The following is a 16,158-nucleotide window of genomic DNA, read 5'->3' as shown; positions in this document are numbered from 1 at the left end:
ACAAGCATCTAACTATGCCAAAATACAGTTTGGTTAGGCTTTGATTGTCTCCTGCAACTGATATGTCATTTTGCTCTGTAATATTGCTCTGTCACAGAAAGGAGCACCAAAATCTTCACCAAACTTACAATTTTTCTCAGACAAACTTACTTCTCTCATCTCTACTCATAAAATGATCAAACAAATCAATCTTACATATATGCACTATCAAAAAGAATCATTTACTAAGTCATCTTCCTAAAACCACATAACACACAATATGAAATATGTTTCACCAAGTCGGCTCAATCCAATCACAAATCCAAATGTGGACCAAAACAAGATGATAAAATGCTTCCCATAAGTCAGCCCAATAACCTCAAATACGAAACTGGTCACTGGAATCATCCTAACAAATCCACAACACACGTTACACCAAAATAGCTCTGCCCTAACTGAGTTACCGAATACCGAAGCTCTAAACTTGCACACAATTCAACATCGGATATCAAGATCATGAAGTAATCTGCCTTGAACCTCAAACCAACTATATTTATCACCACAACCAAAAACACAACACCAATGACAAGATGTGCACCGTGATCTCATGCTCTACCGGTTACTGAGTTCCACCTTCCAGACTTATGCCAATGACCAAATTGACTTCCGGTAAACCAATTTTATGTACACCGGATGTGATCTGCAAACTAAGTTACCATCAGTGACAACCCCTAAACATCTATCATGCACCAATCTTCACCAAAACAGTGTCTCTTGCCAACAAAGGCTATCTTAGAGATAAATTGAATGGTTGAAAACCCCTCTTCACTATGATAAAATCTTGATTTTACCAACAAAAGAGTACCCCCTTAGTTTTTTTTGTTCCTTTGTTTCTATATTGTCCTTGAAAGAATTATTTTCTAAATCTTCTTGTGAAAGTATTTTGTTCATGTGAAATGTGTGGTAGTGTAGGGGCAATTGTTAGTAGAGATGTTTTTGGTTTGTGTTTTGAACTCGACTTTGATTAAGATTTCATGATGGATTTGATTATCCTGCTCAAATAGGTTTCTCTAGTGACACTATATTTGACACATGATAATATCACACAAAGGATGAGATAACCACACCACCCTTTTCAATTTCCCAATGCCAAAAGAGTGACGAACTTTTCATCTTCTTTTTTGTATTTTTACCTAGCCTATTGATTGTTTGGTTGTGGGATTATTTATTGGAAGTATGTGTTGTTGTGGTTGTCATTAATTTTAAACTTATTGTTCTAGATTGGCATTGGTCCAAAATGTTTGTGGTGCACAGATATATTGTTGTGTTGGTGTTGCAGGTGTTCATTAGTTGTTCTGAAAGTGTTTGGGTTTGAAAAGTGTTGTTGACGTTGCTTATTAGGGTTATCTTTAATGGATATAGTTTTGGTATCATGGATATGATTGTTTTGTGGTCCAAAAATATCTTTGTGTTCTTTAGGTGTTGTAGCATTGTTCATTGTTGATCATGATATTCTATGTTAGACCTATCCTTAGGTTTGGAAATGATTTGTGAGAGATTGTTTGATATGTTATGGGTCTCATCGTAGTGTGTGGAGATCCGGGTTTGAATTTCTTGCGTTGGAGTGTATGTTTTGATCATTAATTATTTATATGGATGCATAGCGTGTGGATATGTTGTTGGTTATGTTCTAGTGATTGTGGACCGGTGAATTGATTCTTGGAATATGTGTTTTGGTCCTCTCTTTCTCTTGGAGTGGATCAACACGTGCCTTTTTGGTCCAGAAGGTATATTTTGGTTCAAGCCGACTGGGTTCAAGCTTTGATGATCTATCTTGTATATAGGGAATGTGTAGGATTGAGTTGAGTGTGAAGAGAAAGAGAGAGAAGTGTGGTAAAGTGAATAAGTGTAGATGTGTGATGTGAAGATAATTAGTGGTGTTCGATGAAGAGCAAAGAAGAAGAGTTGTGTTCAAATGATATGCAAGTTGTGCTGAGACTATGGGAGAGATATGAGAGAGAGTGTTGGCAGTTGAGGTCTGAGTTGTGAGTGTTATGATGTTGGTCGCTTGATGCAAAGTTCAAGGGTAGCATCATGATCAGGAGATCCTTCTTGTCATATTATTTTTGTATCTTGCCCTGTTGCAGTTAGCTTCAAGTTATGCAAGTGCTAATTTGTATCTTGCCCCATGATGCTTTGCAAGTCCAGAGCAGTAAGCTCTTTTGTTTGTAATATGATATACATAGTGGATATATTTTTGTGGGCAGGTGCTCACCATGGCTTTTCCCTATTTGGGTTTTCCATGTAGAAAATTTTGTGTTCATGTGTTGGATGCGTATTGATGTTTAATTATTTATTTGTTGCATTATTTTTTGTTTTGGACTGATTCACCCCCTCCCCCCTCTTATTCTTGCCTTAGGTTCAACATTTTTGCCAATAATTTGATTAATGTTATATTAATATCATTCTCAAGTTTAAGATTCTTTGATGATGTACTAATTTTATTCTCACCTTTAATATTCTTTAAAATTATTGAATGATATTATTTTAATTTTTGTTTTCAATTTATAACTTTAATATTAAAATGTTATGTTTTATGGACTTTTCTTTTATTTATCCAAATCAAGTTAACAATATGAACATAATAGACTATCTCGAGATGTTTTATGCACAAGATGTAAATTAAACATGTAAATTCATTTGAACCAAGGCCTTGGAGTGTATGCACATCATCACGCATGAGAGTAACTTGAGCCATTTCAGGCATGTTTACATGGATTTAAAATTTGTTTTTAATTTTTTTAAAGAATATTGAATAGGTGACATTTAAACTTAAAATCTACGATGGGAGAGGACTTGATAGTTTGTACCCTAAATTTGCATCTCTCAAAACCATATGTGGTGATTTTAAATCTCCCTGTTTTTACTACTTGGCAAGGCTCTTGCTTATAACCGAGGTTGCATGTCCACATAATCAAATATAATGTCAAATCAACATACTTTTTTGTTGAGGTATTCAAAAGATCCCCAAAAGAGGGGTAGAACAGTAGTGGTACATTTAAGTTATAGTAGTTGGCCATTAAATCATGTCTTATTGGTGTGTTAATGTGGCATCAGATGGTTTGTTGTTTTTTTAGATATAATGAATATGTTTTATTTAATTATGAATACTCATGGTCAGCATTAACAACTTTAAAGTTGCAACTGCTAATGCTATACTACTAAAAATGGTAGGCCTTAAATCAACAAATGTTATCACAACTATTTTGTCATGCTCTACTATTAGGTCATCTCCCCTACCCCTTTTATTATGGAAACTTTCAAAATCTATTAAGAAGTGCATTTTGATTCCAACATGCTATCTAAAGTACATTTGTATCAAGATCATCTATGATACCAATTTCAAACATGATATAATTTTGTTCTAATAAAATTTCAAATGATATAGAATTTTACCTATAATGCATGATTTTTAATTTTCATTATTTTTTATTGCTTTGTAATAAAATTTATTTTGCTTATTTATATTTTGTAAACTATAAAAGTAATAAATTCTATACATTTTATATCATTGTCCTTATAATCAAAGATTTGACAATAGAAAAAATAATTTCAATGACAATTGAGTTCCACCTAAAAAAAGGTTGTAAATCACATGGGTAAAAGGGATGTTAAAAGTTATGCTCCATAAAGTGGACAAAAATATGCAATCTCCATATGATTCCACTTCTAAAAAGATTTTCATATCTTACATTTAATATATTATATGCATTTTGTATCATTGCTCATGTAATTAAAGATTTAACCATAGAAAACAACATTTTACATTGACAATTGAATTCCACCTAAAAAAGACTCTAAATCACATTAGATAAAATGGATGTTAACTTGAGTAATCTATTTGAAGAAAAGATAACATGGGTTGTTGATTTCTTATCAAGTTACACAATAGAAGATCCAAGATGTAGAAGGAAATGGAGATTTAGTTGATGTTGTGTTTTGAGCTTGTTTGTTTCAAGCTTTGCATATTTGTTTGTTTGTTGGGTATCTGTAGGTCCCATAGACTGTTTGACCTCTAGACGTTATTAAAAAAATTGATTCATTCAAATACCAAGTTCAAATCCATAGGGGGTAAGGTATGTATGCCTCATTTGTAGCACACTTAGGTGCCTCCTACAAGGAGTACAAGGTAGTCCCATATTTCTATAAGCCATCTCTAGACCCATGTATAGACCACGTGACATCATGAACTATAACATAATTTTTCTTTCTTTCTCTTTTCATTCAGAACTAATGCTCCATAGATGTCCAAAAATATGTTGTGATTTCACTTCTAAGAAGATCTCCATATCTTCCCTCCCACCTATGAGCACAAGACTAAGGAGCACCTAGCCATTGAAATAAAGCCAAAAAAATATTGCCTCTTTCTTGCCTTGTATTCTTCATTTCTGATTAATAAATTTTTACCCCTATTGAAAAAAATGTGGCATCACATGGTTTGTTTTTTTGTAGATATAAGGAATACTTTTTATTCAATTATGAATACTCATGGTCAATGTTAACAACTTTGAAGTCACAACTACTAATGCTATACTACTAAAAATAGAACGCACTAAATCAACAAATGTTATCACAAGTATTTGGTCATGCTCAACTATTGGGTCATCCCCCCTAGCCCTTCTACGATGGAAGCTTTCACAATCTATCAAGTAGTCATTTTGAATCGAGCATGCTATCTAAAGTATATTCATATTGAGATCATCTATGATATCAAATTCAATATTTTAGACGTGATATGACTTTGTTCTAAAAAAAACAAATGATATAGAATTTTAGCTATAATACATGATTTTTATTTTTAATTATTTTCTACTGTTATGAAATAAAAGTTATTTTACTTATTTACATTTTATAAACTATTAATTTAATAAATTATATACATTTGTATCATTGTCCTTATAATCAAAGCTTTGACGATAGAAAAAATATTTTAGAATGACAATTGAGTTCCACCTAAAAAAAGGTTATAAATCACATAGGTAAGAGGGGTGTTAAAACTTACACTCCATAAAAGTCCAAAAATATGCGATCTTCGTATGATTCCACTTCTATAAAGATTTTCATATCTTACATTTAATATATTATATATGTATCATTGCTCATATAATTAAAGATTTAACCATAGAAAACAACATTTTACATTGGCAATTGAATTCCACCTAAAAAAGACTCTAATCACACTACATAAAATGGATGTTAACTTGAATAATCTATTTGAAGAAGAAAAAATAACAAGGGTTGTTGATTTCTTAATCAATTACATAGTAGAAGATCGAAGATGTAGAAGGAAAAATAGATTTAGCTGATGTGGTGTTTTGGGCTTTTCTATTCCAGGCTTTGCATATCATTTGTTTGTTGGCTATGCATAGGTCCCATTGACTATTTGACCTTGAAGACGTTATTAAAATCATTCATTCGTTCATTCAAAAACTTATGCTCCATAGATGTCCAAACATTATTTGTTGTTTTTCATATAAAAAGGAATTTTTTTTTTAATAATGAGTGCTCATGATCAACATTAACAACTTTACAGTCACAACTACTAATGTTATACTACTAAAAAATACAAGGCTTTAAATCAACAAATGCTATCACAACTATTTGATCATGCTTAAATCTTAGGTCATCTTCCCTAGCCCTTCAATTGTAGCATGCAAAATCTAAGGTATATTTATATGAGATCATCTATGTATCAAATTCAAAATTTTAAACATAATAAATTTCAAATGACATGGAACTTTAGTTGTAGTACATATTTTTAGTGTAAATTATTTTCTATTGCTATGCAATAAAAGTTATTTTACTTATTTACATCCTACAAACTATAAATTTGATAAATTATATACATTTTGTATAATTGTCCTTATAATCAAAGATTTGGCAATATAAAAAATATTTGACAATGACAATTGAATTCCACGTAATAAAGGGTTCTAAATCACATGGGTAAGAGGGTTATTAAAACTTACACTCCATAGAGTCAAAAAATATGCGATCTCCATGTGATTCCACTTCTAAAAAGATTTTCAAATCTTACATTTAACATATTATATACATGTTGTATCATTGTTCATATAATTAAAGATTTGACCATAGAAAACAATATTTTGCATTGACAATTGAATTCCACCTAAAAGAGACTCTAAATCACATTAGATTAAATGAATGTTAACTTGAGTAATCTATTAGAAGAAGAAAAGATACATTTTGTATAATTGTCCTTATAATCAAAGATTTGGCAATATAAAAAATATTTGACAATGACAATTGAATTCCACGTAATAAAGGGTTCTAAATCACATGGGTAAGAGGGTTATTAAAACTTACACTCCAATGACAATTGAATTCCACGTAATAAAGGGTTCTAAATCACATGGGTAAGAGGGTTATTAAAACTTACACTCCATAGAGTCAAAAAATATGCGATCTCCATGTGATTCCACTTCTAAAAAGATTTTCAAATCTTACATTTAACATATTATATACATGTTGTATCATTGTTCATATAATTAAAGATTTGACCATAGAAAACAATATTTTGCATTGACAATTGAATTCCACCTAAAAGAGACTCTAAATCACATTAGATTAAATGAATGTTAACTTGAGTAATCTATTAGAAGAAGAAAAGATACCAAGGGTTGCTGATTTCCTAATCAGTTAAAGAGTAGAAGATCCAAGATGCAAAAGGAAAAAGAAATTTAGTTGGCCTAATGTTTTAGGTTTTTTTGTTTCAAGCTTTGTATGTTTATTTGTTTGTTGGCTATCCATGAGCATAGACTCTTTGGCCTCTAGACACTATTAAAAACAATCATTCATAAGCCATATACAAACTACTCTATATCATGGACTACAAAAAAAAAATCTCTTAGGCCCATGAACTACCAAAAAAAATTCCAATCTTCCTTCTCCTTTTCCATAAATGTCCAAAAATATGTGGTCTGCATTTGATTTCAGTTGAAAGATCCCCGTACCTTCCCTCCGACCTAAGAGTACAAGGCTGAGGAGCATCTGGCCATCCAAATAAAGCCAAAAAAATGTTGCCTCTTTTCGTTTGAAGGACAAAGCAGAGCTACGCGCGTGCCTTATGGCGGTGTATTTCTCAGAAGTTGTCACATTACATCTTAGAATTTGTCCTTATAGGACGATTCTCTTGTCCATTCCAAAACGTCACTGCTTTCCTCATTCATCCCCACAATGTAGGCATATTCTGGAATTCTTTATGCCCCTACACCACACAATTTTAGGCTATAAATTGCTTTGTTTATGCCTCTTTTGCTTACTGAATTCATTCTCTCTGGTTCTAGTTATTAAGTCCTGAAAAAGATCAAATAACACCCATTGAGGAAAAATGTGCCCTCCCAGTAAGAGAAAGGATTTATGGGGATACAGGGCTCCTCCTCCGACTGTAAAAGAGGCCTTCAATGTCTTAGACAAAGATGGAGATGGCAGAATTGCTTTTAATGATCTGCAAGATTTCTTTCATACCCACAAACAAATTTTTCTCAGTAGAAAGGAGATTCAGTCCATGATCTCTGTAGCAGACAAAGACCGTAATGGGTCTGTTGAGTTTGAAGAGTTTGAGGGGCTTATGATGGCATTGATGATGAGGGAAGAAAAAAATGAAGAAAACAATGCGTTGGAGGAAGCATTCAGAGTGATGGACAGGGATGGAGATGGAATTGTGAGTGTGAGGGATTTGAAGAGCTTCATGGGCGAGGCAATGCAGAGTGTGAATGATGAGGATGTTGTGGAGATGATAGAGGCATCTGGTGCTTCTGCTCGGTCAGGCATCTGCTACAAGGATTTTCTGCCTCTCATGATGATGCTGATTAATGGACCCCAGTGACTGGCCAAAATTTTGCATAAATGTTCCAACAAAATGACTTCCAAGCCAATGGAATTAGTTTTATTGAATGTAAACAGGCGCTTTATCGAATGGGTTCTGCATAAATCTGTTTATCAATGTATTTCCCATCGTCCCAAGAAGGAAAAACTGAAAAATCACATCAATCTATGCAAGGAATGCTTATGTTCCCAATATATGTTAAATGTGTAACAGAGATCTTTCAAATGGGTGTATTTCGCATTGCCCTAAGAAGGAAAAACTGAATAATCACCTCAATCTCTATAAGGAATGCTTATGTTCTCAATGTGTTAAATGTGTATCAGAAGTTTTTCTTAAGCTGGTTCTGCCTCAGCTGTTTTGTATATTAATTTATTTCTGATGGACCCAAAAAGCAAATAGTAAAATATCGCTTAATATCTGTGCAAATGCTTTTCTTTCCGATCTGTGTTTAACTTTATATTAAATCAAGAAGAAAAAATATTTTCATATCTCGATGTTAAGATCCTAAAAACAATTAATTGTCAGCTGTGTATGCTTTCAGCGGTCATACTGTTAAAAATTATTTTTGCAAGAATCTGCAACAATATTATAACTTTCAAACAACAGTTGACCAGATTCACTGACATTTAGAGTCAAAACTGTTAACAAGCTTGTCCATTTGTAAACCAGAAGTTTACTAATGCCGGCAGAGGTTCCAAGTCAAAACCTGACTCCACAATGGTGGCCTCCAGTCATTCAGGGCGAATGTCTATGCAGTCAACAAAGTTATAAAGAGCCAATGACATTTTTAATTAAAAAGAAAGATAGTCACTCTTAGAATGTTCAAAGTATAGGTTATAAATAAATTATAATAAATGTCACTTTGATTTAAATAAATTATAATAAATGTTTGGTGCATTTTAGGATAGTCATTCCATCCACTCATTGGGATACCAAATAAAATCAAGAAGGGCCCTTAAGACATAACACTGTTGAGAAATGTCCTAAAGACAAATACTGCTAAGAAATGTCTACAAACCTAAATTTACCCCAAAACAAAATAGCTACCTTGTCAAAGTTCCCCACCTCATTATTTTTGTGGGAGGATTTAAACCTTTTAAGTGTCTCCCACGACTATTTTACACATTATTCTTTTATAATTAATTATTCACATTTAGTTAGAAAATTTATTCTACATTTGTTATGTTGGTAAATAGGTTGTGGAAGCACATGTTGTCGGTGTGGAAAAAAATATTATCTACTTGGGTTTTTTCTTTGGTCCTTTTCACACTTAATTAAGTTTACTTAAGACATTTAAATTTTATCGCAAGTAACATGATCATGACACTTGTCTCAATCACACATTATCTCTTGTCTCACCCTTATCTATATATAAAAGTCGCAATGTACATTTGTATAGTACTTTATTGTACCAATATTGAGAATATAGCAATCTTACTTGTTTTTCTCTCTTGTGGAAGGTTGTTTGTGTCATAAAAGATTCATGCTCGTGAAGTTCTTTTGACAACTTTATCATGGTATTAGACTTCTAGATCTCTGAGCTCCTTCTCTCTTTCCAAATATTTTTACCAAGCTTTTTGGTTGGTGTATCCTAACCAAAATCTAACTTCATTGATGAGTATAGAAGACCTAATTCTATAGATACTACTATAACTTGATAGAGTTTGGAATTGCTTTAAAGAGGGCATTTTTGTAGGGCCTCAAGCTTCTTGGTCATATTTCATCTATACAATCCATAAGGATCTTACAATAGATGCTGACTAGGTAAGAGGACCCAATAGTTGAGCACCCTAACTTCATGCTCCTCAAATTCCTACGTGGAAATTTTAAATCACTCTCATTTTTGTACCGTAGCTTACTTGGCAAGTCCCTACTTATAACTAAGGTTGTAGGGCGACACCATCAAATATGATGCCATTAGTGTGTTTTTTGCCAAGGTGTCCAAAAATGCCCCCAAAAAGTGAGACCAATACTTGTTCACTAAGTCATGTTTTATTGGTGCCTAATGTGGCATCACATGATTTGATTCTTTTTAGATCTAAAGAATACTTTTCATTCAATTATGGGTAGTCCTTGTCAACACTAACATCTTTAAAGTCACAACTATTGGTCCAATATTGTTAAAAATACTAGGCATTAAATCAACAAATGCTATAACAGTTATTGGAATGTGCTTAACTACTGGATCCTCTCCTCTATGACATCTTTTGTGGCATATTCATTGTCTACACATTTCCTACATCATTTAGGCATAATTGGTCAAAGGGTACAATTTTCTAATTTTTTAAGGTTTTGTTATTTTTTAATCATTGATATGAGGTCCATAGACTTGTGTACCCCCAAAAATATAGCAAGTGTATAGGAGGGCAATCATTTGGCATACGTCTCTATCTACAATCCTCTATGTAGTTGCTATTAGCCCATGTGGCCCTACTAACTTTACCCTAATCACGCTAGAATCTAGCACTTCTGACTCCATTGTCAGAAGTGCTAGATTTTCTAGCTCCCATGATGATGATGATAAATAGACCCTAGTGATTGGCTTGAATTTTGCTTATATACTTCAACAAAATCTCCTTTGAATCTATAGAATTAGTTTCCTTAAATGTGAATAGGGTTTTTTTAAATGGGTTTTGCATAAATTTGTCTTTAACTGTATAAGGAATACTCATTATCTTCCCAATATGTGTAGCATAGGTTTTTTACATGAATTATGCACAAATTTGGTATTGTCTTAAGAAGGAAAAATAGAAAAATAATATCAATTTTTATAAATAATATTTACGTTATTTTTTCAAGTAAATTCTAACTAATTTACTACTAAATTTATTTCTAATGAATTCAAAAAGAAAATATTAAAATATCATATTAATATATGCTCAAATACTTTCCTTTTCAATAGGTAAATGATCATTTTTAAACCATAGATGGGAATATTTAAATCAAATCTTAGCATATTAAACAAAATTGATTTAATCAAGAAAAATATCTATTTATAGTGTACAACCATTTTGTTAAGATAATAAAATATGTAAAAAATTAACTTAAAAAAAGGATAAACCATTCATATTCTACAACAATCCAATATCAAATTTTATTGATTAGCCAACATACTTATTATTAAAAGATTTATACAACTCTTTCTATTACTTTAAAATAAAAAAAATGTTTCGTTAATTTTTATCAATTTCATTTATTTAATATATTTTTTATAGAATTATAATTTTGACTATTAAAAATAAATAAAAAATTAATTGTAATAAAAAAATATTAACAGGTCTATTAAAAAAATGAATCTAATTGTCAGGGGAAGAACACTAGTTACCATTAATGTTCCAATTACCATTTATTAGATTTCGCTAATTAAAAGCCCACTAAAAAATAAAATCATTTTTAAGAAAAAAAAGTTAGTAATTAGATCAATTGTACAACTTTATTGATAATTGCTACATTTGTACATAAGTATTGGATTAATTGTACAATTTTTTTTCTGTTGTAGAGCAAATGGATAATAGGACAAACTGACTTCTACATTTCAACTTCTCCACAAATCTCTCATGAAATAAATTATCCCAAGAACTGACTCTCAAAATGTTTTCATTACTGTCCCTTGACCTTGAAAACATCACATTCTTGAATAAAATGTTTTTCAATTTCAACTTTACAAAATGTCCAAAAACAGGTGGTCTGCATTTGATTTCAATTCTAAAAAGATCCTCGAATCCCCCTCCCAAGGACTATCATACAAAAATCAACTGAGAGTACGAGGGCTCTGAATCTGGCTCATCCAAATAAGGCCAAGAAAGTTTGACCCATTCTCGCTTAAAAGACAAAAGACAGCTACGTGTGTACATTCAGGCGGTGTGTTTCTTGGAAATTGTCTGTATTAAACGGTTGTCATAGACCTTACATCTTAGAATTTGTCTTTATCGACGATTCTCTAAGCTCCACCATTCCATAAGGTCTCTGCCGTCCTCATTCATCCCCACAATGTAGGCACCTTCCGAGATTCTTTTTGCCCCTGCACCACACAATTTTAGCCTATAAAGTGCTTTGCCAATGCCTCTTTTGCTTACTGAAATCATTTCCTCTGGTTGTAGTTATTCAACTCCAGAAAAAGATCAAATAACACTCATTGAGGAAACATGTGCCCTCCCAGTAAGAGAAAGGAGCTGTGGGGATTCAGGGGATCTCCTCCTACTGTTAAAGAAGCCTTCAATGTCTTAGACAAAGATGGAGATGGAAGAATTGCTTTCAATGATCTGCAAGATTTCTTCCATACTCACAAGCAAACTTATCTCAGCAGAGGGGAGATTCAGTCCATGATCTCTGTAGTAGACAAAGATCATAATGGGTATGTGGAGTTTGAACAGTTTGAGGGGCTTATGATGGCATTGATGACGGGGGAAGGAAAAAATGAAGAAAACAATGCATTGGAGGAAGCATTTAGAGTGATGGACAGGGATGGAGATGGAATTGTGAGTGTGAGGGATTTGAAGAGCTTTATGGGCGAGGCAATGCACAGTGTGAATGATGAGGATGTTGTGGAGATGATAGAGGCAGCCGGTGCTTGTGCTCAGTCAGGCATCTGCTACAAGGAATTTTTGGCTCTCATGATGGCGATGATGAATGGATCCCAGTGACTGGCCCAAATTTTGCTTATATGTTCAAACAAAATGTCCTCCAAACCAATGGAATCGGTTTTGTTAAATGTAAACCGAGGCTTTTCAAATGGGTTTTGCATAAAATTGTTTATTAATGTATTTCCCGTTACTCCAAGAAGGAAAAACTGAAAAATCACATCAATCTGTAATAAGGAATGCTTATGTTCCCAATATATGTTATATGTGTAACAATGACTTTCAAATGGGTTCTTCATAAATTTGTCACTTATGTATTTCCCATTACCTTAGGAAGGAAAAACTGAATATCACCTCAATCTCTATAAGAAATGCTCATGTTCTCATTATGTGTTAAATGTGTAGCAGAGGTCTTTCAAATGGTTTCCGTAAAAAATTGTCCCTTAATGTATTTCTCATTGCCCTAAGAAGGGAAAATTTCTCATTGCCCTAAGAAGGGAAAACTGAATAACCACTTCAACCTCTATAAACAATGCTCATGTTTCCAATATGTTTTAAATATGTAACAGAGGTCAATCAAATGGATCCTGCATAAATTTGCCTCTCAATGTACAGGAATGCTTATTTTCTCAATATGTATTAAATGTGTAACAGAGGGGTCTTTCAAATGGGTTCTGCATAAATTTGTTTATTAATGTACTCCCCATTGCCTAAGAAGGGAAAACTGAATAACCACCTCAATCTCTGTAAGGAATGCTCATGTTCTCAATATGTAACACAGGTTTTTCCCAACCAGGCCCGCCTATTTTACTTATTAATTTGTTTCTGATGAACCCAAAAAGTAAATATTGAAATATAGCGTTAATATCTGTACGAATGCCTTTGTTTCCAATCTGTATTAAACTTCAGATTACACCAAGTAGGCAAATCCATTTCACGTCTCGATGTTAGTTTCCTAGAAATACTAATTGTCAGCTGTGTATGCTTTCAGCAGTCACACTGTGTGCTCCGAAACGAGTGAGAGAATGAAAACACAATCCCAGGCGATTGGAAACACGGGAAATTGTAAACATATGGGCAATTTTGAGCAACCATAATGAGGATAAATCTTATTTCAATTTTAACTCACAGAACAAACGAAAAGCAAATCTTGTGATTTTCAAAAATACATTTTTTATTTTTTTTTAAGAAATAATACTGTAACTTTCGAACAATTGATCAGTCAGTAATATCAGATTTCTACAATCTATAATTGATTTGTTATTAGATTTTTGGTTTAGACTGTATAACAGTTTTTTGATGCAGTCTAAACCAGAAATCTAGTAACAAAACAATCGATCAAATTTGCTACCATTTAAAATCAAAGCTCTTAACAAAATTGTCCATATGTAAACCAAAGGTTTACCAATGTCAGCATAAGGTCCAAATCAAAGCCCGACTCCACAATAGTGGCCTCCACTCACTGGGTATCATATACCAAATAAAAACACAGAAGGGCCTGAAGCCATGTGACTATTAAGGTGGTCCTAAAGGCAAATACTGCTAAGAAATGTCCTCAGATCTTAAGTTACCCCAAAACAAAATCACTACTAATAATGCTTCTAATGAAGTTAATGCACCACAAACCAGGCAATTATCTCTTCAGGTAAGAAAATGGCAAGCAAAAGTACGAACCTATAAGGGAAGGTTCAATTAACGCTTATGTTTCAGTTCACGAAAAAATCATTTAGTAGATCAAGAGTCATTTATTGGTATATCTAGTAGCTTGAAAAAAAAATTAATAATTAAATCAGTTGTGCAACTTTATTGATACCAATATCACATGATTATTAATTTTGTGGTGGTCAAAGTGAGGCAATAAGAAATATGTATATAAGACCAACTAAAAATAACTATTTTGATCTTTATATGCACCATGACATGGATGGTTAGATTATACATAATTAATTTCTTTATTCTATCAAAATCATGCAAAGCAGAATTCTGTCCTCATCATTTAAATTGTGAAATTCTTACATTTAACAACCATTCAACTTCACCAAAAATCAAAAAAAAATTACATGATATACAATTTTCAAAAGACCTAGTCCAAATGCTAACACATGGCATGAACAAAATCAAATAAGATTTGACTTTTGGCTTCAAAGACAAAAGCCGCTGCATTACTTGGCCCCGCCGCATACTTGGCCCGCAAGATTTTCGCAAGGATACTCTCTTCCAAATTCCAATACGTCATTGCCGACCTCATTCCTCGGTATCGTGGGGAGCATTCTTTAAACCCTGCTTGCCGCTTGTCTTCACATTTTGAATGTGTTGGGCTATAAATACTTTGCCCTGCTTGTCTCCTCTCAATTGAATCTGTTTTGATCCATTCAACTCTGCAAAAAGATCTAACAACGCCCATTGAGTTTTTAGAGACCAGAAGAAGAAAATAAAATGTGCCCTCCAACTGAGAGAAGGGAGACGAGGGGATTGAGGGGTCCTTCCCCCACTGTGAAAGAGGTCTTCAACGTCTTAGACAAAGATGGAGATGGAAGAATTGCTTTCAATGATATCCAAGACTTCTTCAACAACCACAAACAAACTCATCTTAGCAGAGAGGAGATTGAATCCATGATCTCTGTTGCAGACAGAAAGCATAATGGGTTTGTGGAGTTTGAAGAGTTTGAAGGGCTTATGACTGGTTTGATGAGGGTGGAACAAAAGAATGAAGGAAACAGTGCATTGGAGGAGGCATTCAGAGTGATGGACAGGGATGGAGATGGGGTTGTCAGTGTGGGAGATTTGAAGAGCTTCATGGGCGAGGCAATGCACCAATTGAATGATGAGGATGTGGTGGAGATGATAGAGGCAGCTGGTGCTTCTGCTCAGTCAGGCATCTGCTATAAGGATTTTCTGGCTCTCATGATCACCATGATAAATGTGTCCCTGTGATTCTGCTTTTGGGGTCCAACACAATCTCTTCTGGATTGATGTGAACAATTTTTTTAAATGTGAACAGAGAGTTTTCAAATTGGTTCTACCTATATTTGTTTTCCGATGTGTTTCCCAATAGCCCAAGAAGCAGAGAATGAAAATTTACATTGTTTATGTACGGATGCTTATTATGTTCCCCGTCTGTGTCAAATGACCGGGTTCTGTCTATTTTTTAATTTTTCTTTAATGTATTTCCAATTGACCCAAGCAGCAAAAATTAAAAATATCACGTTAATGTAAAGCAGCACTAGGTAAATCTCATTTATTTATTCAGTGTGTTTTAGAGTTTTAGATAGTTAGTCCGTGTGTTTTAGAGTTTTCGATAGTTATTCGGTGTGTTTTAGAGTTTTATATAAATTATGGAAGGGCATTTGATTTAATGGAAAAGTCTATGCTGTATGTCTAAATGATATTGAGTTCAAATCATCTATAATAAAATATATAAAAAAAAGATTTAAATAAATAAAAAGGTATTTTAGATAAATCTTATGAACAAATATTTCATAAAATTTATAAAATATATTCAGCAAATATTTTGATACATATAGATATGAAATTTTGATGCAAATATATTGTGATAGAAGTGATTTGTTTAGTGTTCTAGAATCAAAGGTTGCGGGTCACTTTCAATACTATAAAAGTGATCTATATAATTGTGGAAATATCATATGAGTAAGGATCTAAACATTTGCATGGACCTAATGTTCGTAAATT

The 16,158-nt window shown here is 33.0% G+C and overlaps 3 protein-coding genes across 3 annotated transcripts; all 3 read left to right on the top strand.

Annotated features, from left to right (window-relative positions):
- Positions 1-7,294: 7,294 nt before the first annotated feature.
- Positions 7,295-8,187, top strand: LOC131051092 (uncharacterized). The gene has a single exon (XM_057985465.2). The coding sequence runs from the start codon at positions 7,391-7,393 to the stop codon at positions 7,886-7,888; it is 498 nt and encodes a 165-aa protein (XP_057841448.2). The 5' UTR covers positions 7,295-7,390; the 3' UTR covers positions 7,889-8,187.
- A 3,681-nt stretch (positions 8,188-11,868) lies between these two features.
- On the top strand, positions 11,869-12,755 carry LOC131051086 (uncharacterized). Its single transcript, XM_057985457.2, has one exon. The coding sequence runs from the start codon at positions 12,034-12,036 to the stop codon at positions 12,529-12,531; it is 498 nt and encodes a 165-aa protein (XP_057841440.2). The 5' UTR covers positions 11,869-12,033; the 3' UTR covers positions 12,532-12,755.
- A 2,016-nt stretch (positions 12,756-14,771) lies between these two features.
- Positions 14,772-15,549, top strand: LOC131050975 (calcium-binding protein CP1). Its single transcript, XM_057985297.2, has one exon. It carries the CDS (start codon positions 14,905-14,907, stop codon positions 15,400-15,402), a length of 498 nt encoding a protein of 165 aa, XP_057841280.1. The 5' UTR covers positions 14,772-14,904; the 3' UTR covers positions 15,403-15,549.
- Positions 15,550-16,158: the final 609 nt, after the last annotated feature.

The sequence above is a fragment of the Cryptomeria japonica genome, chromosome 6, assembly GCF_030272615.1.
Source record: "Cryptomeria japonica chromosome 6, Sugi_1.0, whole genome shotgun sequence".
NCBI lineage: Eukaryota > Viridiplantae > Streptophyta > Pinopsida > Cupressales > Cupressaceae > Cryptomeria > Cryptomeria japonica.
The sequence above is the reverse complement of the archived record's forward strand: the minus strand, read 5'-3'. Positions and strand labels throughout refer to the sequence as shown.